Below are 23,145 nucleotides of genomic sequence, written 5' to 3' on the forward strand. Positions count from 1 at the left end.
GGTTGGTTTGGAAAGAAAAGTCAGAGTTCAAGGGTGATGACCAGTTCTCATTGATTGAGTTGCTGGGGTAGTCAATTCTTGTAGGAGATGCAATGTACACCTTTTCCTCTTGAGGGTTTGGCATTGATAACTCTTTCCCTGTTGAAAATTTTTCCCTTGGGGTCTGTAATTGACAATTCTTCCATAACTGACCTCCAGTCTGTAGTCTGCAACAAGCCCCCTTCTGGCTTGCTGCCTCCATTTGAGTGAGTGAAGTTCATGTTTTTGGCGGGGGTGGGGGGTTGGGGACACATGAAACCCAGTTGGCTCAGAATCCGCCTGCCAGTGCAAGATATGCAGGAGACACCAGAGACGTGGGTTTGATCCCTGGGTCAGGATCCCTTGGAGGAGAAAATGGCAACAGGCTCCTCTATTCTTGCCTGGAGCACAGAGCACATACATGATGGGGGAGAGGACACAGGCCTTCAAGTGAGATCTTACTTCCCAGACCAGGGATGGAACCAGCACCCTTGTCAGTGAAAGCACAGAGTCCCAACTACTGTCAGGGAATTCTCCAGGTTTTCCTTTATTAATTTTGACATAACACAGAAGTAAAAGGTCATGTTTTACTCTCGCATTTCTGCTCCAAATCCACTATAGAAGAAGAAAAGAAATCATACAGAAGAAATCTGTTAAATAAATAAATGTTTTTTCTCATAAAAAGATTTTAGATCCCTTATAATTCTTGACAATTTCAGGTTACAGAGCTCACTGACACATTATAACACACTGTCTATTTGAAATCGTACATGAATCCAGAAAAAATTTTTTTCATGATTTATAGCCTATCTGTTACCAGCTGTGCTGTAGTGAATCAAGAATTGTTCCTTTACATATAAACTGCTAAGAAAAAGAAGGTTTTGAAGGTAAGTTCCTTTTTCAAGGCATCAACAGATAATAAGCACTGTGAACCTTCAGGTTTGAACCCTGGCAGCCCGACTCCAGAACCTGTACTTGGACATCCCAGGGCAGCTCTGAGCTCCTCCAGCCTGACTCTCCCCCCATCACTGTCCTCCCTCTCAGATATTACCACTGGATCTCCCCAGCCTGCTCATCTTCCTCTTGAGCTGTGTCGTCCCACTTGCTTGCAACCAGGGAGGGAAGTGTCAGAGCCAGTCCTCCAGTTTCATTCAGTAATTACTGTCCCTGTCTTCAGACATTCAGTTGCAAAGCAATACCTATATAGAACTTACTATGTACCAGCATAATTTTCGAAGTATTGTAAGCATCATGAGCTAGTTAATCCTCCAAATAACCCTAATGACAGATTGAGTTTTGTGTCTCATGCTGCCATTTTACAGAAGAAAAAACTGAGGCACAAAGAAATTAATCTTCTCAGCCGTCACACAGTCAGTAACATATGGAAACATGTGGATGTTGCTTAGTATTGTTTTTGAGAAAATAAAGGAACAGTCAAAGCCTTCTGACTTCTGTCTGTCTCCTAAGATCATGAAACATCTAATCATGGTGATGAAATCATTTAAAGTAGAGCCTGGCCCAGATGTGAGACCCTGGCATATCTAGCCAGACCTTATAACACCCTAGTTGCTTGCATCTCTTCTCTATCTGCTTAAATAATAAGAAATTCCCTTTAATTTCAGGTAGTAACTGAATTATTAACATGTGCAACTGTGTTAGGTACCTTCAAGATCTGTGCTGTTTTAAGAGAGAGCAGCATCTTTATCTCAACTTCTTTCTCTCACAATCAATCTTCCTCCAGCCTGTCCTACTCCACTGATTGCTTCATTTGGTCACCAGTCACATTCATTCTTCCTTTGTTGGCAAGGTTTTCCCTGATTAAATTCCATGTAAATTCAAATCCCATTCCCTGCTCATTTCCTTCTGACCATTTACCACCCTCTAATATCCACATATGTGGATGTTTTATTTTTTCACTTTCTATATTATTTGTCTCCTTTACTAGACTAGAATAGAGATCCATGAAGCAAGAATTTGTATCCATCTTGTTCACTGTTTGATCCTGAGCTTCTAGAACAGTCTCCAGCACATGGAAGGTTCTCAATAAATATTTGTGCAATTAATGAGTGATCAAATCATTCTGGAACTCAAGAAATCATCTCTGGTCACTCCTCATCCTATTCATGTCCCATCTGTCTCTACTTACCCCCAAAATGTTAGTGTTCTCAAAGCTCTATCATCAGTGATTTGTGTTCTGAATCTGTTCACTGTATGCCTCATGTGGGCAAGGTTGCGTTAGGGTTCATTTAAGAATCAATAAGATAATGTACATATTGTACATCTACAGGCCTTGGCACACGAGGCTAAATACTTACCTTTTTGAAATATACAAAGCAAAAAGAATTGATATCTAAGTTCCACAAGCAGAAGACTAATATGCGTATGACTTATGTAACCATGAAGGATGACCTCAGGACCCTGTAGGGTTTTATTTCACATTTTTTTAATTGAAATATAATTTCTTTACAACGTTGTGTTCATTCCTGCTGTACAACAATATGAATCAGCTATGTGTATACATAAATCCTCTCCCTCTTGAGCCTCCCTCCTGCACCCCCATCCCACCCCTCTGGGGACCTTGTGTTCTACTGAGTTGTTTCTCTGGGTTACAGCTTCCCATGGCATCTGGATCCACCACAATGAACCCCATCTGTCTGGTAAGAAACCAGAACAACCAGCTGACAGTAAATCCCAGAGCACTGAAGATTCTGGAGCAGATATCTCAGCCTGTGGTGGTGGTGGCCATCGCAGGGCTGTATCGGACCGGAAAGTCCTACCTGATGAACCGCCTGGCAGGACAGAACCACGGTGAGTTTTGTTAAGTGTTGTTCAGGACATTTGCTTGAAAGCATGGTAACACAGGCTGCTGATCCTCCTCCTCTAGGGTCATGTTAAGGAAGAGCCTAACCCCTCTTCCCACCGCCACTGAGGATAACTTCTAATTCTCACCACCGAGTTTATAACTTCAAACCCATCCCTCCACAATGTTCACTCTTCTGTCCAGTGATCAAGAGTTCCCAATCATCAGAACATCTACCTCATTTGTCCTGATTCCATCCACAGCCATCCTCTCAGGGGCTCATCTTCAACAATTACTGCCTTCCTTTCTCCTTCACCACATTTACCCTAAACCACAGAGTCATTCCAAGCAGCACACAAATATTTTTTAACATGTCTTATTTTTAGGAAACAATAGAAGAGAGTACTGACAGCAAAATCCTTATATCCTATACCTCAACGAGACTACCATGCATTCCTTTTGGTTTAATTTCACAGTAAAACTTTGATAACTATACATATTGTCTTTCTCTAACTAGTCTTTTCTAATATGTGAACTCTAAGGCACATAGATGGGGCTTCCCTGGGGGCTCAGATAGTAAAGACTCTGCCTGCAATTCAGGAGACCTGGTTTCAATCCCTGGGTCAGGAAGATCCCCTGGAGAAGGGAATGGCAGCCCATTCCAGTATTCTTGCCTGGAGAATTCCAGGGAGAGAGGAGCCTGGCAGCTATGGGCTAGTGTTATTGGGGTTGCAAAGAGTCAGACACGACTGAGTGACTAACACTTTCAGGTTTCCCAGGTGGTGCAGTGATAAAGAATCTGCCTACCAGTGCAGGAGATGCAGGAGACTTGGTTTAATCTCTGGGTCGGGAAGATTCCCTGGAGAAGGAAATGGCAAGCCACTCCAGTATTCTTGCCTGGAAAATTCCATGGACAGTGGAGCGTGGTGGACTATAGTCCATGGAGTTGCAAAGAGTCAGTCACGACTGAGCACACATATGCAACAACACATATGGAAGAATACATAAAAATACAAGTACACATATTAAAAGGTTGATAAGTATAAAGTGATCAACTGTTCAGTCACTGCCCAGAGTAAGAAATAAAACATCACCAACACCCGAAAGCCCAAATCACACCCTGTTCCACCCTCACTGGAGCTCACCAGTGTTTTGATTTTCATGGTGCCTGCTTTCTTTCTTTATATTTAAATATTGTTTTACAATCTATGCAGCTATTTCTTTTTTTTTTTTTTTCATTTATTTTTATTAGTTGGAGGCTAATTACTTTACAATATTGTAGTGGGTTTTGTCATACATTGACATGAATCAGCCATGGATTTACATGTGTTCCCCATCCCGATCCCCCCTCCCACCTCCGTCTCGACCCGATCCCTTTGGCTCTTCCCAGTGCACCAGGTCCGAGCACTTGTCTCATGCATCCAACCTGGGCTGGTGATCTGTTTCACCCTAGATAATATACATGTTTCGATGCTGTTCTCTTGAAACATCCCACCCTCGCCTTCTCCCACAGAGTCCAAAAGTCTGTTCTATATATCTGTGTCTCTTTTTCTGTTTTATGCAACTATTTCTTAAAAATAACTTAAACTTTATAGAGGAAAGTACATTCTGATATTCATTGGGATCTTGATTCATATTCTCAATAAGTTTATGAGGTTCATCTAGTTTGTCATCAGTTCAGTACAGTTCAATCGCTCAGTCGTGTCCGACTCTTTATGACCCCATGAATCGCAGCACGCCAGGCCTCCCTGTCCATCACCAACTCCCAGAGTTTACTCAAACTCATGCCTATCGAGTCAGTGATGCCATCCAGCCGTCTCATCCTCTGTCGCCCCCTTCTCCTCCTGCCCCCAATCCCCCCCAGCATCAGGGTCTTTTCCAATGAGTCTAGTTTGTCATAGGTGTCTGTAATTACTTTCACTGTTTTTTACTTTTAAACTGACAGAGGATACCACAATTTATTGATCCATTTGTTACTGATGAACACTGGCATTATTTGCAACTTTTATCTTTTATGAATGGTGCTCTCATGATTATTCTTCATCTATATCCTGGTGTATATATATACTAACTTCCTTATGTTTTACCTAGAAGTGGAATTGCTGAATCAAGATGTGTTTGTCTTCAGCCTTTCTAAATAACACCAAACAGCCTTTTTAGCTTTATGCTCAGTTTTTGTGCTTATTAGCAGCAATTTAAAATTTCCACATTGTCACAAAATTTTAGTAAAAACATTTTTAAACTTTTATCAATCTGGTGTCTGTATGGTTGCTTGTTATTTGCCTTACTACTAATAGGTTTGAGCACTTTTTCATATATTTGCCTTTTGCCTTTCCTATTTCAAGAGGGTTTTTTCTACCAAGTTACCTGACTTGTTTCTAATTGATTTTTAGGATAATATACCCATGTCCTGTCGGGCATTTCTAAGAAGACCACACACCATTTCTTTCCTAATGCCTTCCTCTGTGGCCCAGCAGCTTAGCACAATTAGGGGGTAGCACCTCAGTTCACTAAACTCTAAGGGTCCCTAGGAATATCTCAGTGTCGCACTCAAATTCTCTGTTTCTGTGTCTTTATCTCTTTCTCCCCCATCTCTCTTTGTTCTTCCTTTCTCCCACTCTCATTTTTCCTTTGCAATCTCTTACTGACTTAAAACAAGACATTTTATGTTTGTCTTTCTTTGAAAGGAAATTGATCACCAATCAGGGGAGGACGCTTTTGCTTGCCAGCGTAAATTAATAAATAGGTCATTTTTTGAGAGATTTCAGATTTCAGAACTCTAAGAAAGAGATACATGCGAGGAGTTTGAGGAACATTCTTTCTTTTCCTACTTGAGATAACATCTGGTAAATAAAGAGGTGATTTTCCTACTGAGGAAACCTTTAACCTAGTCATGTTTTAGGGCTTCCCTGGTGACTCAGTTGGTAAAGAATCTACCTGCAATGCGAGAAACCTGGGTTTGGTCCCTAGGTTGGGAAGATCCCTTGGAGGAGGGCATGGCAACCCACTCTAGCATTCTTGCCTGGACAAGCCCCATGAACAGAGAAACCTGGCGGGCTACTGCCTATGGGACCACAGAGTTGGACACAACTGAGTGACTAAGCAGTCATGTTTTAAAACACCTGAATTGTGACTTACCATCTGAGTCATATCACAGGAAGAAGAAACAAATTAGCACCCAGTCAGGGCTGACTAGCAGAAGCAAGTCAATATTTTCTCTCCTGTGGTGATACCATTTGTCTATTCTTTACATCTCATAACTGACAGTGATGACCTCCACTTATAGCTTGTCTTTTCTCCCTGAAGGAACTGAGAGTTCACATTACTCTGTATTAATCAGCACACAGTCAAATGCCATCACAATGTAGAAGAGTGAAGATGATCTCAGGTCCTATACCCACTTTGAGCAGAACACACAAGATATGGCACTGGATGGCCTGAGCCATGTTGAACCATGCTCCCTTAGATATTCATCATATCCATTTCTATTCTCAGTTGAAGGGAGCATTGGCATCTGACCAAGGTCAAAATCTTGGACTGTTGGATGAGATATCTTACCTGTAGCTTCTTAGGCATATACCTCACATCCTCTCCCATCTCTGGGCTTAAGCCTTGAGAAAGGAGGGCAAGCAAGTCTTACAGTTCTGTTTTGCTTTCCCTTCTGTTATATCTCCATGTGAGTCAGTAAACAAAGAATTTATCATTTTTGAAGAGGAGAAGGGAAATGAGGAAAATACGAGGAGGAAAAAGAGGAATAAAACTAACAAAAGTTGATGAGTCAATGCAGGTTGTGAAAGGAAGGACACAGAGAAGCCACTTAGAGGGTAACTGAAGATGTTTATGCAGAGAAGGCAATGGCACCCCACTCCAGTACTCTTGCCTGGAAAATCCCATGGATGGAGGAGCCTGGTAGGCTGCAGGCCATGGGGTCGCTAAGAGTCGGACATGACTGAGTGACTTCACTTTCATTTTTCACTTTCATGCATTGGAGAAGGAAATGACAACCCACTCCAGTATTCTTGCCTGGAGAATCCCAGGGATGGGGGAGCCTGGTGGGCTGCTGTCTGTGGGTTCGCACAGAGTCAGACACAGCTGAAGTGACTTAGCAGCAGCAGAAGATGTTTATTGGAGGGATGATTACAGGGCATGAGCTGAGCAAAGGGAACCAATGAAGTAATGCAGAAACACTCAGAGAGTGGCAGGAACAGTGTCAAGTAGCTTTGATATCTCCTACAGCATGAAGAAACAAGCAGTGAGTGGACTCCAGATGTGGTAAAGATTAAGGTCTTATGCTTAGTTGCTCAGTTGTGTCCAACTCTTTTTGATCCCGTGGACCATAACCCACCAGGTTCCTCTGTCCATGGGGATTCTCCAGGCAAGAATACTGGAATGGGCTGCCATGTCCTCCAGGGGATCTTCCCAACCCAGGGATGGAACCCAGGTCTCCCCCATTGCGGGTGGATTCTTTACCATCTGAGCCCCCAGGGAAGCCCAAGAATTCTGGAGTAGGTAGCCTATCCCTTCACTAGGGGATCTTCCTGACCCAGGAATTGAACAGGGTCTCCTGCATTGCAGGCCAATTCTTTACCAAAAAGGAGATGCGACTAAATATAGCAACAGAGGCACCGGGACACCATGGTTCATCAGGGTGGGAGCCAGGGCAACAGGCGCCTGCCTTCTAATCTCCTACTGTTACCTCTCACTGGTAAAAGTCCATCAGAAAGTGGAGAATAAGGGAGCTAGCTCTTCAGTGTCAGACAAATATAGAGAGGTTAATAGAGCTAACATTATTTTTAGAATATGACACAATTTGAGCTGTTAATGGTAAGAGATGAATAGGGGACACAAAGGGTTTCTTGAGAAGGTTCTGAATATGTGTAGAGGTTGGATCTTCTGTACTTGTTGAAGTGGAAGCATCTTCCCCACGGGCAGGCACTCATATGCACACAAGTTCACCCAAAGTGACCTGTGGGCAGCCTGGACTATCTGCTCTTACTTCGCGTTGCTTCCTCCTCTTTCTGTGCAGGTTTCCGTCTGGGCTCCACAGTCAGGTCTGAAACCAAGGGCATCTGGATATGGTGTGTGCCCCACCCCTCCAAGGAAAACCACACTCTGGTCCTTCTGGACACTGAAGGTCTGGGCGATGTGGAGAAGGTAAGGCAGGGAATCTTCTTTACTCCTGACACTACACTTACAATTCAATTTCTCACCTCAATTCAACTTTTACAATATATTCCTGTAAACTGCAAATCCAGTTATAAATAATGAGGTTAAATTCTCTTTTCTTGGATTTTCTCTTTAATAAGATCAATACTTTGGTTACTGGGGACACATCTCCTTATTTTTAACACTGGGGTGAAAGATGGAAGTTAGCAAATATGTATTGGGTTCAAATCTAAGGCTCTGTGTTAAGTGCAACAGTGAGTGAGGTATAAGCCAGAGCTGAATTGGGGAGATAAACAATAAGCAGTCTTGACCCATGAAGAAAAGAGTGAGGCCTTACCCCAGTTTTTTAGGTTTGGGAAGAAATCTTAGTGAAAGCTATAATTCATACAATCAACTGGATCTACAGGTTCAGATATGTAGGGTTAATCAAGTTGGAAGTAGGAATCATGAAAGTAGATTCAGCAAATAAACTATTTTTTAAATCTCCAGAAAAGCTTCCAACATACCAGGAGCATTTTATTCCATGTTTTGGATCTCTGAAGAGGAATTCTTTAATGAATTCTATAAAAACTTGAGCTAGACTCATGATGAGAATGTAAATGGGATAATATTAGGTATTTTGTCTTCACAGTGTTACTTGCAATCAATTTCTCTCCTTATTTATATTAATCTGCTTCTAAATTAAAAGTAGTAGCATTGAATCTTTGACTTTCATCACTGCAGAAAAGGATTTAGGGCATGAATTCAGAAATTCTGAGTTTAAAAAATCCAGACTTAAAGTATTCAACAATAATCTCAGTGTCAACCCAAGATGGTCTACTGACTCCTGCTAGATTCTAGTTTGCATGACCTCCTTCTTTTTGTCTAATTGTATTTGTCAAGGAACCAAAGCACACCAGCCTGCACACTGATAGCAGCAGAACTTGCTGCCCTCCCTGCCTGTAGTGTGCCTCGGCGATATATACTCTGTTCCAAAGTCACTCATGACTTCTCCTGAATCTCATTTTCAGACTCATCATCTATGACCATATGGGTAACCACTACTTCAGTCAAATAAAATGACTATAATATGCTTTCTGATCACGCTTTCTGACAACTGTGATTGGTTTCTGTCGGACCTCCACATGCATGGTCCCTGTAACTGCACAAGTCCATGTTCTGTCATTTCTCTAAAGCCCAGCTCTTTTTAACCTAATGCCATCATATCACTGTCAGACACAATCACATCTGACTCTGAATGCACAGAGTATATTTTCTGGTTCATTTGAAATCACCCCCTTTGTCTTTACAGTATAGTATTAAGTTTCATGCCTGGCATCGTGATGTATTTACATGTTGCCAGATAATCTGCCCCTCCATCTCTCTAAGCAGGGACTGTCATAGGAAACTTTATATCCATATAAGCAGATGTCTTATCCGCTGTTTTCTAAATGCATAATGAATAGTTGATGAATTTTATTGAATAACACTAGTTCCAAACTAACATAGCCTATGATCAAGAAAAGAAGCCTATGGTCAAGCCTAGTTCTAACATAGCCTATGATCAAGAAAAGAAGTGCAGAGGAATCATGGCCCATTTATTATTGCGTAACTTATGTGTTCCAGGCACTGTATTAAACATTTGACATTTTAAAAAAATAATTCTGCCTTAGTATTTAGTTACAATACAGCTGTTATAGTAAATAAACAACTGTATGGGACAATGAGGAGCAGCATCTTCACGCTGTAATGTACTTTTTAGGGGGACTCCAAGAATGACTTGTGGATCTTTGCCCTAGCCGTGCTCCTGAGCAGCACCTTTATCTACAACAGCATGAACACCATCAACCACCAGGCCCTGGAGCAGCTGCAGTATCCTTCCAGGAACTGAACCAGCACATTTCATTGAGTTTATGGGACTAGCAACTGACACTGTTTCTTCTTTCCCATGATTCCATTCTCATGGCTGATATAGAGGGAAAATGGGGCAAAAGAGAAGGTTGATATAACATGTTTTGGGGCAAAATCTGGAAATCATGTTGGACGGTGCTTCTTATTCCTTATATAAGATCCTAGCTATGTGACTGAACTAACAAAGTTAATCAGAACCAAATCATCTCCCAGCTCTGACGAAGAAGAGGACTCAGCCAAGTTTGTGAGTTTCTTTCCAGACTTCATCTGGACTGTGCGGGATTTCATGTTGGAACTGGAGTTAGATGACTACCCCATCACTGAAGATGAGTACCTGGAGAATGCCTTGAAGTTGATTCCAGGTATCAGAGCAGGGCCAGAGTGTTGGATGGCTCAGTAGGAGATGGGGGTCAACAGAGCTCTGACATTCAGCACTTGATATCAATCTTGATTTGAGGTTGAGTTGAGGCCATGCTAATGGTGCCTGGTGAACGACAGATGGTGACTTCAGTCATTATTGTTACTGGGAAAACTCTAGTGACCAGGGCTTAAGCTCACAGAGGAAATGCTGGATCCAATATTAGACCAAATGATTTTAGAGAAATGAATACTGTGGGGGAAAATAAAGGCTCACATAAACTTATATTACATAGTAAATCTAAGTGTTTCTCCTTTTCTATTTGAGAAAGATAATCCATCAAACCAGAATCAAAAGGTAAACAAAAGAACAAATTTTCAAATTACCTTTAATACAGTGCATCTTACCAGCATAGGTAGCTACATTCTTCATATTGATAGATAGGCTATTTATACACTACAGAGCTCAGAAAAAAAGCATTGCCATGTCCTTCCAGTTAGACTGTCAGATCCTTTATATGCTCTTCCTTATAGTATCACACTCTTCATCCTAGAACCTTACACAGTATATGTCAGCTAATATAATAAGTTAGTTATTCAGATTATTTTAGCAGAGTGGTACCTGGAAGCAATATTCATTTTTGTTTACCTAATCATTTACTTCCCTGGTGGCTCAGCTGGTAAAGAATCTGCCTGCAATGCAGGAGACCTGAGTTTAATCCCTGGGTTGGGAAGATCTACCAGAGAAGAAAATGGCTACCCACTCCAGTATTCTTGCCTGGAGAATTTCATGGACATAGGAGCCTGGCAAGCTACAGTCCATGAGGTTGCAAAGAGTTGGACATAAGTAGGCGACTAAGTTTCACTTTCAATAATTTATTCATTCTTTCAATAAATATTTGTTGAACTGCTGGTAGATGCCCAGAATCCTTCTGTATAATAATCACATCCAGTGTAAAATGATGCAAAGAATAGATCAGGTCTCCTGGTTTCAGTTCAGTTCAGTTCATTTCAGTCGCTCAGTCATGTCCAATTCTTTGCGACCCTATGGACTGCAGCACGCCAGGCTTCCCTGTCCATCTCCAACTCCCAAAGCTTGCTCAAACTAATGTCCATTAAGTCAGTGATGCCATGCAACCATTTCATCCTCTGTCGTCCTCTTCTCCTCCTGCCTTCAATGTTTCCCAGCATCAGGTTCTTTTCAAATAAGGCAGTTCGCATCAGGTGGCCAAAGTATTGGAGTTTCAGCTTCAGCATCAGTTCTTCCAATGAATAGTCAAAATTGATTTCCTTTAGGATTGACTGGTTGGATCTCCTTGCAGTCCAAGGTACTCTCAAGAGTGTTCTCCAACACCACAGTTCAAAAGCATTTATTCTTCGGCATTCAGCTTTCTTTATAGTCCAACTCTCACCACAGTTCAAAAGCATTTATTCTTCGGCATGCAGCTTTCTTTATAGTCCAACTCTCACATCCATACATGACTACTGGAAAAACCATAGCTTTCACTAGATGGACCTTTGTTGGAAAGTAATGTCTCTGCTTTTTAACATACTTTCTAGGTTGCTCATAACTTTTTCTTCCAAGGAGCAAGCGTCTTTTAATTTCATGGCTTCAGTCACCATCTGCAGTGACTTCAGAGCCAAAAAAATAAAGTCTCTCACTGTTTCCATTGTTTCCCTATCTAATTGCCATGAAGTGATGAGACCAGATGCCATGATCTTCGTTTTTTGAATGTTGAGTTTTAAGCCAACTTTTTCCACACTTCTCTTCCACTTTCATCAAGAGGCTCTTTAGTTCTTCTTCACTTTCTGCTGTAAGGGTGGTGTCATCTGCATATCTAAGGTTATTGATATTTCTCCAGGCAATCTTGATTCCAGCTTGTGCTTAATCCAGCTCAACATTTCACATGATGTACTGTGCATATAAGTTAAATATGCAGGGTGACAATATATAGCCTTGATATACTCCTTTCCCAACTTGGAACCAGTCTGTTGTTCCATGTCCAGTCTAAATGTTGCTTCTTGACCTGCATACAGTTTTCTCAGGAGGCAGGTAAGGTGGTTTGGTATTCCCATCTCTTTAAGAATTGTCCACAGTTTGTTGTGATCCACACAGTCAAAGGCTTTGGCAGAAGTAGTCAATAAAGCAGAAGTAGATGTTTTTCTGGAACTTTCTTGCTTTTTTGATGATGCAGTGGATGTTGGCAATTTGATCTCTGGTTCCTCTGCCTTTTCTAAATCCGGCTTGAACATCTGGAAGTTCATGGTTCATGTACTGTTGAAGCCTAGGTTGGAGAATATTGAGCATTACTTTGCTAGCATGTGAGATGGGTGCAATTGTGTGGTAGTTTGAACATTCTTTGGCATTGCCTTTCTTTGGGATTGGTTTCATTTAGGCTACATTAACATGAAATGGTGTATGCTAAAGTAATCTCCAATCATATCTACAATGTGTGTACTTTTTTGCTCTGATTTATGAAGCGTTTCTTTACATCCTGAGTATCATTTTGTCTTCCACAGGTTATTTTCCCAGCAATATCATAAATATATAATAAATATCTTTATTTCTATCATCACATTACTATAGAGCTCATGTGTCATTTCTCACATGGGAACTGTAATATCAGAAAAATATTTCTGACAATTTCTTGGATTAATCTATTACTCAAGAAACATCTAATCAGTAGTTGATCCACTGCACAGCATGGAAAGTTAAGGAAAAGAATCAGAAATTTGTCACTAAGAATGGGTTCCTCCCCTGCCTCCTCAGAAATACTTCCTTTGCTCTTAGACATATACAAAAAAGGGGGGCGAGGGGATTTTCCACCCCTGGGTAGATTAGTGTAAGATTGATTTGCATGATTCAATAATAGGAGATATCTGAGCATGAAAGTTATAGTGATACAAAGATCCTTGGAACTAAAGTCCTCAGCCCCCTATTCCTTTCCTGCTCTTTTTCCAATTTTGCAGGCAAGGATCCCCAAATCCAAAATTCCAACATGCCCAGAGAGTGTATTAGGAAATTTTTTCCAAAAAGAAAGTGCTTTGTCTTTGACCGGCCTACAAATGATAGAAGGCTATTACTCCATATTGAGGAACTATCAGATAACCAATTGGATGTGAATTTCCAGAAGCAATCAAAAGATTTTTGCTCATATATCTTCACCCATGCAAAGCCCAAGACCCTAAGAGAAGGAATCACTGTCACTGGGGGAGGTGAGTCTCCTTCGCTACCTCATGTCTCAATGTGCTTCAGTGTATGGTAAACTTGTGATTACACTCTGGATTTCTCTGGGTTTCTCTGTAGCTGTGTTTTCTTCTCCATGTGACTTGGAAAATGAATGTTCATGCCACTCATGAAAATGCATGTTTTTTCATTTAAAGAAGCATATATAAGTGCTTGTTGCAGTCTACCAAATCTCATGAAACTACTACATTAATAATATAAATTAAAGATAGAAATCTTCATGTCTGAAGGGATAAGTGTTTCAAGTTAGAATAGGCAAGATATTTTGTGAATTTACATGAATCAGAAGATAAATAGTTATGAATCTGTGTAAGTTCAATGAGAGTCTGAGTAACAAATGTAAATACAATCTTATGTACAGGGCTGGCTTCATGGACATGCCACCTGGGCAGTCATGCTGAGATGAGCCCTGCTTGGTTTCATGTTTGTTCCAACTGTCCTGAAATTCTTGATGACATTTCAACAAGACATTTTCATTTACAAATAATGCCCAGAAGTTATGTAATTTACATATATCTATAATAAGTTCTCTTTATTACAATGGGAAAAGTGATCTAGGAGAATCTTGGGCATATTGTTTGAGATCATTTGTTCAATATTGTAATATGATGAATTTGAGAACCAAATGGTAGAGTGAATAGTAGGCATAGTGATGTTATTATAAAGAAGTAGATTCATAGATCAAACAGGAGAAGGATACAAGCATGAGTAAATAGAATGAGGAGAAGAATACATAGAGGAAAAGGAAACTTCCATAAAATGTTAGTGATTTTTTATACTGCGAATCTCTAAATCTATAAAACAGGTAAGAATTCTCTCTCCATTTAATAAATATTATGTATCTTTCAGGGTTGGGGACTCTAGTGGAGGCCTACGTAGATGCCATCAACAGTGGAGGAGTTCCCTGTTTGGAGAATGCGGTAATAACTCTGGCTGAGCGTGAGAACTCAGTAGCCGTGCAGAAGGCAGCTGATCACTACAGTGAACAGATGACCCAGCGACTGAACCTTCCCACAGACACGCTCCAGGAGCTGCTAGAGGTGCATGCAGCCTGTGAGAAGGAAGCCATTGCCATCTTCATGAGGGACTCCTTCAAGGATGACAAGCAGATGTTCCAGAAGAAGCTCACGGTAATGTGTCCTAGAATATATGCTTCCTGATTCCTTTCTTCTGGAATGATGCTGAGACTCCCCCCTTTTGACAAAACGGTTCCTGTGCTTCTTATCATAAAAGAGTTTAGATTCTAATGAGTGATAGGGCTCTACAGGCTACAGGTCATCAGTTTTCTAAAAATTGGGCTTCTTATTTCTGTTGTGACAAAACAAATTACTCTGCTCTTAGCAGCTTAAAACAGCACACATCTATTAGCTTATCATTCCTCAGGTCAGATCCCACCCAGGGTCTGTGGGTATTCTGCTTGGTGTACCATAGCTAAAAACAAGGTTCACATTGACTTGGTATCCACATGGACATTCTGGGGAACTCCGCTCCATCTTCAGCACAGCAACGGTGCCCTGTTTTCTTCTTCTGTTTCTAATCTCTCGTACTACCTCTTCTGCCACCGATTGGAGAAGAATAACATGTAAAGTGCAAGTGTGATCAGGTAATATCCACCTGGGTAATCTCCATTTTGTAAAGTCAACATGTTCCATGCAATATAGTCTGTACACAGAATAATTGTTCATCATATTCACAAATCCAGGGACTAGGTAGAGTGTGGACCCTGGGAAAGAAAACTCTTGGAGATCACAATTCTGCTTACCATTAGCACCTTCACTGAAAGTCTGACTTTCAGTCTTGCTTGACCATTATAAGTTACAAAAATCTCTTACTTCATATTGAGAAAACAAGCCTGATTGGAATTTATAAGTACAAGCAAAAAATTTCTGTTCCTATATTTTCACACACTCAAATTCTCAATGAAATGAGAATATAAGAAAAGTTGAAAACTCTAATTGGTGTGGTGTTCTTTCACTAAGTCATGTCTCACTCTGAGATCCCATGGATTATCCCCCCAGGCTCCTCTGTCCACACAATTTTCCAGGCAAGAATACTGGAATGAGCTTCCATTTCCTACTTCAGGGGATCTTCCCAACCCGAGGATTGAACCAGCATCTGTTGCATGTCCTGCACTGGCATGCGAATTTTTTACCACTGTGTCACCTGGGAAGCCCTGCTCAGTGTATAGTTGATTCGTTAGTAGGAAGTTGATTTCCTATGTATGTATGTTTTATCCTTACCACCCAAGTTGGCAGAAGAAGCCCTACGTTCGGTCCTAATTGTCTTTTCATTGTTTATTGGTGATGGATAGATCACTATTAATGCTGATGCTGTTAAACCAGTACTTTGCTTCTGCAAACCCGTTCATTGCACAGATATTGACACTGAGCCCAGGGAATTTAGGGAACTTCATACACGTCACACAAAGAGTTGGTCGGAACTGGGACTACAACTGATGCCTGACTCCATGTCTATTATTCTGAGTCTCGTGCCCTGATGCTGTCAGACTGCTTCTTCCAAGGGAGCAAAGCTGGACCATCCTGTCTAACAACTTGTTTCTATTGAATTTTCCCTTATTTCCTTGGCAGGACATCATGGAGAAAAAGAAGGACAGTTTCATGATCCAGAGTGAAGAGGCTTCTGTCAAATATTGTGAGACTGAGCTTAAGCAGCTTTCAGAATCCTTAATGAAAAGTATTTCAGGAGGCACATTCTTTGTTCCTGGAGGACACAGTCTCTATTTAGAAGCAAGGAACAAGTTTGAACAAGACTATAAACTGGTTCCCAGGAAAGGAGTTAAGGTGAGGAGTAATGGGATTGGGAAAGAGCAACAGATTAGAGTCAAAGGGTCTTTGTTGGTTCATTTGGTTGCCAGATCCTGATTTGCACCGAGGCAGTTGGTGATGAGGAGGCTGACTTGGAACCCCAGGAGGGTTCTGAGTCTAGTGCCGTTTTTCTGATGAGTTGAGTCAGGGTCCAGGAGATCCCAGGTCTGTTGGCTGCCCACTGGTGGGTAAGCCAGGTCCTAGGTCTAGTAACAGCCTACTAGAGGAGAGAGCCACATCCTGGGGTCTGGGTGCAGGGTCCAGGAGTTCCAGAGCATGTGTTGACCATGGTAGAGCCGTTAGGCTGCTGGATCTGGGGGATTCTGAAGATTCTGTTGGCCTGATATTGGTCCAAGTGGTCTTGAACCCAGTTGGTCCCAGGAATGACATGGCCTACTAGTGAGTGGACTAGCCCTGCAGACTGAGAAACTGAGCTCTTTTGCACCTGGTATCTTCCCCTAATGTGTCCCAGGGTCTCTGACTGCAGGATGCTGGGGGTTTCAGGTCTCAGTCCTGGTGAATGGGACTGGGTCCCTGGCTCTCTGGTAGGCACAGCCATGTCCAAAGGCAGCTGTGGGTTCAGGAGATCTGCTGGTGGATGGGGCTGCATGCATGTCTAGTCAGTTGCTCGGCATGAGGCATCCTGGTACTGGCATCTGCATACCATTGCATTAGGGTAGGGCTGGGTCTTAGGGCTAATAAGATAGGAGGAAGCTTCCAAAATGGCACTCACCAGCACCAATGTCCAAGTGGTGGAAGGAATTTCCCAGAATGTCTTCTGCCAGTGTCTGTGTCCCCAGGTGAAGCTCCAGTTGCCTCCAGCCAATCTGGGAGACTCTCCAGGGTCAGCAGGTAGGTCTGACCCAGGCTCCTATAAAGTTACTGTTTATTCTCTGGGTCCTGGGACACGTGAGATTTAGTGTGCACCATGTAAGGGCTAAGACTTATTTACCCAGGCCCTCCGGGACTCCTGAATATCAGCTCCGCTGGCCTTCCAAGCAAATGCTCCATGGGTGTTTGTAGACATGCACATAATTCTCAGGTCTGTAACCATTGGGGAGCTTACAGAGGATGGAGAATTTACAGGATACAGTCTGTAGTTTACTGAACAATAATTTCCACAGCAAGACACTACGTCTTTTCTACCTGACAAGTCTTTGCTCCTTCTTGTTTCCTCAGGCAAACCAGGTCCTCCAGAGCTTCCTGCAGTCACAGCAAGGAGTAGAGGAAGCCATCCTGAAGGCAGACCAGGCCCTCACTGATGGGGACAAGGCCATGGCAGGTACAGGGGAGGACTGAGCTCTCAGAGGGGAAAGTAGCTCCTGTGTTGTCTTTTGGCAGGTGTGGGAACAAACACTTCCTGACACCAGAGCTTCCTCTTCTTCTGTGGAACCTCTCTGCTACATGTGGAAGTAAATAGGGGAGTTTGGGTTGTATGTACATCCAATCAGTGCTTCTACATCACATATGTTGTCTGACGTGGTAGCAGGAACAGTCAGACTCCTTCCCACAATATTAAAGCCACTTTATCTCTGAGCAAAGGAGGTGACAGCTCAGCATAGTCATGTTCTCCCCTCTTTAAAATTCTTGTGAAACAGCTGCGTGTGCCAAGAAGGATGCAGCTAAGAGAGAACAGGAGCTGCTAAGAGAGAAACTGAATGAAGAGGAACAAAAACTGGAGGCACAAGAGAGAAGCTTCAAAGAAAACTTGGCCCAACTGCAAGAGAAGATGGATAGGGAAAGAGAAAACCTGCGGAGACAGCAGGAAATGATGCTGGAGCACAAGCTGAAGGTAAGTCTAGATGGGCCTGGGTGGGGCCTGGTGGGGAAACCCTAACTCCTCAGGAATAAAGGGACAGGAATTTGACCTTAAATCAGATCCCAGAAGGAAATACAAAAACATAGGATTCACTGTAACATCAAAGAAATGTGAATTGGTTTACCTCTCTAAGACTCAGCACCTTCTGTAGTGTTAGAGTTTGAATGGGACAAATAACATGGCCCAGGCTCCTGGACTGCTGTTCATGGTGATTATAGCATCACATTTGTTCCCAAGTGAATAGGACCTCAGTCTTAGAGTCCTTAGAATTTGGGATACAACCGTCAGAGACCTGGAATAGTTCCATCTGCTCCTGAAAATATCAGATTGTACCTGGTATGAAATATTGGATGCTGAAAGCTGTAAAATTTGCTACATTTGTTTCCAGATCTCCTGATTCATTTTATACACCGAAACTAAATGCATTTTTTGTTCCCAGCCTGGAGTTTGATAGCTAGAGTTCTGAATTGAGTCAGCAATGCTATTTTGGTGACATGTGGGTGGTCGTCTACCTCAGTGAAACTTACAAATATTTAGAACTCACCTACATGTTCTCCGCTGGAACCTTGCCCTGGGGTAGTTTTCAGACCTGACCTATACCCAACTTCTCTGTACCTAAGAAGATGGTGTTGAAAAAACATGGTAAACTCTAAACCCTGGATACTCTCCCTTCCATGTTGCAAATGTTTGCAAATATTAGAATAATATAAAAAAGCATCTAAAGTGATAGAGAAGTAGACACACATGCATATCAACTGTAGTCATTTGACGCAAAATGCTGATTTGGGGTATTTTCAAAAGGGGACTCTCTTTTTTACAGATGCAAAAAGAGTTACTCACAGAAGGATTCAAAAAGGAAGCTGAGGCATTAAATAAAGAGATAGCTCAACTAAAAGAAGGTATTCAAACAACTGAAAAGTCCTTCAATATTTCAGATGTCCTTGATATAGCAAGTGTGACATTAATTGCAGTACTCCCTGGGGCTTATAAAATAGCTGGTATGGGACTGAAATTTCTCAGTGATCATATGAAAGCGGCTGAGAAACCCTAGTAAGTATATTTTGAAAGGCTTCTTATGTTTTAGTAGTGTAATACTATAGTTCATTTTTAAAGTATGTATGTCATGATAGTTTTGTTCAAGAGGAGCTTAAAAACTGACTACCAAAGAATTACTAGTTATTACAAAAGTGATTACCAGGGCTGATATGCCAAAAAAAAGAAAAACACACAATTTTGAATGAATTAGTTAATTTTAATAAATGGAAAACCAGTTGGAAGATAATAACTAATTATAGATAAGTGTTAAGAAAAGCAAGGAACAAATAAGAAGAGGAAGAACATTCACAATCTATAATAAAGTCTTGGAGATCAATTCTTTAAGTTATAATGAGCCCTTATAAATCAATGAGGAAAGAACAACAAACACATTTTTAAATGAGCAAAAATATATCAAGAGAATAAATATGTTTAACTTTATTGATTATAAACTATATACAAGGTAAAATTAGGAGGGACATGTATCACCTCCCAGATGGGCCAGAAAGAAGAGTTTGGAAAGGACACTGGCTGGCAAGGGTACCAGGAAATTGGGGTTCTCTGATAAATGCTAGAGAGTGCAAATTGGTGCAAATATGTATCAAATATTTAATTGCAAGTACTGCTGATACAGAAGTCCATGTTTAGCCATTTATCTTACAGATTTATTCACCCAAGTTGCAAATGACATATGTAGCAGTTTATTTGTCACAAAATTGTAATTCCAGAAGACTGGATACTTCAAAGTCCCTCTGTCACATACTAGTGAGATAAATCCTGAGACACACTTACACAAAAAAACTCTACAATCACTGAAATGAAAAGGGAAACTCTATTTGTGCTAATGTGAAAAAAATCTCAAGATGCAGAAAGTGTGTATAGTTGTAGTACTGATTGAAAAATAATGAATATGTGCATATATTATCATCTATCTTGGAAAATAAAAAAGAAATTGGTATCCATGAGCACAGTGGGATAAATATGATAACATGAGAGGCTAACTAACTTTGCATGGCACATTCCTCTGTGACTTTTATACTTTGTAAGAATTCTTACTTATTGAAACATAAACACAGTTATTAAAATTAAAAACAGAAACAGTAATACACAAATTGGAAAAGAGACTTCTCTTCAAGAATATGGGAAATAGCTTCTTAAGGAAGCCAGGCTAGGAAAGTGTCAAGTGAGTTCCTTTGATTTCTTGAGGCTCAGATTTTATTCTGCTAGTTGTGTGAACATTGAGTGTAATACAGGCAAAAACATTTAAACAACCAATCTGCAATCTGGGGAAGCCCTGCACTAAAGCAAAGGCCTGGTCCATGGTGAGCAGCTCTGGCAGGTCCTCTGGGCTTGAAATTCTCTCAGGGCCTGGGTCCTCTCTGGGGTGGGGAGTAGTGGGGCAACAGGAGTATACCTTGGAACATGCACAGCTAGCAGAGCCAGGACCCCTCCCTACCTTATGTCCTGTTGATACAAGGGGGTTGGATCTGTTCAGTTCTCCTGACATATCACATGTTTTAAGCCACACTGACATCATTGTTAATTCTTATGCCACTTAACAAACTCATTGCTATTACTTCAGATAAGAAGACCTCCTGTACAAAATCACTGTATCTTAAAATGTTTCATTCTAGATTTGGTCAATTCACATTCTATTAATCACCCTATGGGTATTAATTGGAGTCAGCATCTAAACATAAAGAGCACACTTATTTTTCTGAAATATTTTAATGTTAATTACCACATGGAAAAAATAACTTTTTCCAGTTCCATCCTGCTAGTGTTCTGAATCTTGGTTTTGTACTTGCTCACTAGAATAAAACACCTTTATTGCACCCCAAAACTACATCAATTACCCCTGGTTTCTGTCTAAACCAAGAGGACTAGTAAAATCTCTTATTGCAGCCTCATTTCTATATAAGCAACTCTATTAAGATAATTCATCTATGTACATCAGACACTCTGTATGACAGATATTGTATAATGTCATTCATTACTTAATACTCACCTAACAAATGTATACAATGGATTTCAATACCCATCACCTAACAGGAAATTTTCTCTTGAAAATAAATATTTCTCTTTTACAAAGGAAAAGTACTTTCCTGTCATTCATGTGTTCCTCTATGACTATAGTTCCTCTATGACTATAAAAGAATTCAAAATCATTTAAAAAATTCACTCTTCACAGAAAAGTATAAAAGCAATAAGCTACAATCCTCACAATGAGATAGAAATGCTGTTTATAATGCAATACATAATGTTCAAAGCTCTGATGTATTTATTATTGCTGTACAAATGTTTTTTATAAAGAGAACAGTTATGTACCTATTATGAATTGTGTTATTCACAACAAACATGCCCAAATTTATCTACAGACAGTAACTTTGGTCATCTGGAAAGTGGTGTGAAATGTAGACAAAAAATTTAATCCTTCATATTATTGGTAAATTAAAAGTCTTAAAGAAATTCCTCTTCTTAATGATGTTTAAAGAAGATATTTTTTATATTATTCAGTAAACTATACCTAGCACGTGTCTATGGGGCTTCCCTGGTGGCTCAAAGGTAAAGAATCTGCCTGCAATGTAGGAGCCACGGGTTCGACCCCTAGGTCAGGAAGATACCCTGGAGGAGGAAATGGCAAGCCACTCCAGTATTCTTGCCTGGATAATCCCATAATCAGAGGAGCCTGGAAGGTTACGGTCATGGGATCGCAGAGTCAGCCACAGCTAAGCACACATGCATGACAGAACATGTATATAGGTAGACATAATGACTAGAAAGGATAAAATCATGTCATTTATAAATCTAAGCAAATGAGCCCTTTCCATGGCAGATTTTAGCCAATATAGAGGAGGACTTGGGCAGAAAGCATGTGCACACCCATCTGAACCTGCTGTTTTTCTCTGAGAGGGACTGGATACCCCACATGCTCTGGGTTCCTTGAGTTTCTATGTCAGAAAACTATCCAGCAATTAAATAACCACCTTTGGCTCACGGAACAATGATACTGTTTAAAATAGTGAAGAAAGAGTCTGTAATTGGCAATACTTCGGTTGCCACCATAATTGTCAGTTGCTTAAGGAGCTTCTGTTGAAATAAAACTGTGCTTTTGATATGAAGATCCATTTCTCACTGAACATGACAGCCACAGGCTGACAGACTGTGGCATCTACAGCATGACTCTGCTTTCTTAAGGGCTGTGAGTTAAGGTTCAGTTGTCACTTCTCTGACCAAAGTCTCTGGAATAAGTTCCACAGCTGGCGCAGTCCCCAAAGACCCTCTGGTGTCACCAGAGAAATGCCCTGAATACTGGAAGTCTGGATGGTCTGGTAAAGGTGGTGACGGGGCAGTGAGGAGTTCTGCTTCCCCATCATGCCTGTCCAACACACATGAGAAGTAATGCAAATAAGAAACAGGCATACCCGTTTGTGCCAGGAAGTGATCATGGCTTAGAGAAACGAAGCAGTTAAGAGTGAGGGACTGGACGATTACAACAGAGTGAAAGGAATCTGCCCAACTCTGATGTTCAGTCCTAAGTGGTTGTCTGGGGGAGGAGCTAAGATGGCGGAGGAACAGGACGGGGAGACCACTTTCTCCCATACAAATTCATCAAAAGAACATTTGAACGCTGAGCAAACTTCACAAAACAACTTCTGACCACTAGCAGAAGACATCAGGTGCCCAGAAAAGCAGCCCATCATCTTCGAAAGGAGGTAGGACAAAATATAAAAGATAAAAAGAGAGACAAAAGAGCTAGGGACAGAGACCCGTCCCGGGAAGGGAGTCATAATAGAGGAAGTCTCCAAACACCAGGAAACCCTCTCACTGGCGGATCTGGGGGAAGTTTTCGAATCTCGGAAGGCAACCTAACTAGGGGGAAAAATAAATAAAACCCACAGATTACATGCCTAAAAGCAGCTCCCAGCAGAAAAGTACCCCAGATGCCCGCATCCGCCACCAGCAAGTGGGGGCCGAACAAGAGGAG

General features: G+C 41.2%; 1 protein-coding gene and 1 long non-coding RNA gene across 2 annotated transcripts in view; one reads left to right on the forward strand and one right to left on the reverse strand.

Moving 5' to 3' along the window:
* Positions 1-2,630: 2,630 nt before the first annotated feature.
* On the forward strand, positions 2,631-21,254 carry LOC110135255 (guanylate-binding protein 7-like). Its single transcript, XM_070467804.1, has 10 exons — positions 2,631-2,826; positions 7,845-7,972; positions 9,726-9,835; positions 10,040-10,236; positions 13,202-13,447; positions 14,328-14,608; positions 16,067-16,279; positions 17,483-17,585; positions 17,902-18,095; positions 18,943-21,254. Exons 1-10 carry the CDS (start codon positions 2,637-2,639, stop codon positions 19,171-19,173), a joined length of 1,893 nt encoding a protein of 630 aa, XP_070323905.1. The 5' UTR covers positions 2,631-2,636; the 3' UTR covers positions 19,174-21,254.
* The window catches only part of LOC139035197 (uncharacterized), a 67,725-nt gene continuing 55,183 nt past the window's right edge, over positions 10,604-23,145 (reverse strand). The window contains exon 3 of the long non-coding RNA XR_011487802.1: positions 10,604-12,516. This is a non-coding gene — a long non-coding RNA (uncharacterized lncRNA). The remainder of the gene's footprint in view (positions 12,517-23,145) is intronic.

This window comes from Odocoileus virginianus, chromosome 5 (assembly GCF_023699985.2).
Source record: "Odocoileus virginianus isolate 20LAN1187 ecotype Illinois chromosome 5, Ovbor_1.2, whole genome shotgun sequence".
Taxonomy (NCBI): domain Eukaryota; kingdom Metazoa; phylum Chordata; class Mammalia; order Artiodactyla; family Cervidae; genus Odocoileus; species Odocoileus virginianus.

Excerpts from the sequence above, each read along its gene's own strand:
- LOC110135255 (XM_070467804.1), top strand. The coding sequence starts at position 2,637 with ATGGCATCTGGATCCACCACAATGAACCCCATCTGTCTGGTAAGAAAC. Across the intron at positions 13,448-14,327 it reads AATCACTGTCACTGGGGGAG|GGTTGGGGACTCTAGTGGAG; the intron begins GTGAGTCTCCTT and ends TGTATCTTTCAG. Across the intron at positions 16,280-17,482 it reads TTCCCAGGAAAGGAGTTAAG|GCAAACCAGGTCCTCCAGAG; the intron begins GTGAGGAGTAAT and ends TTGTTTCCTCAG.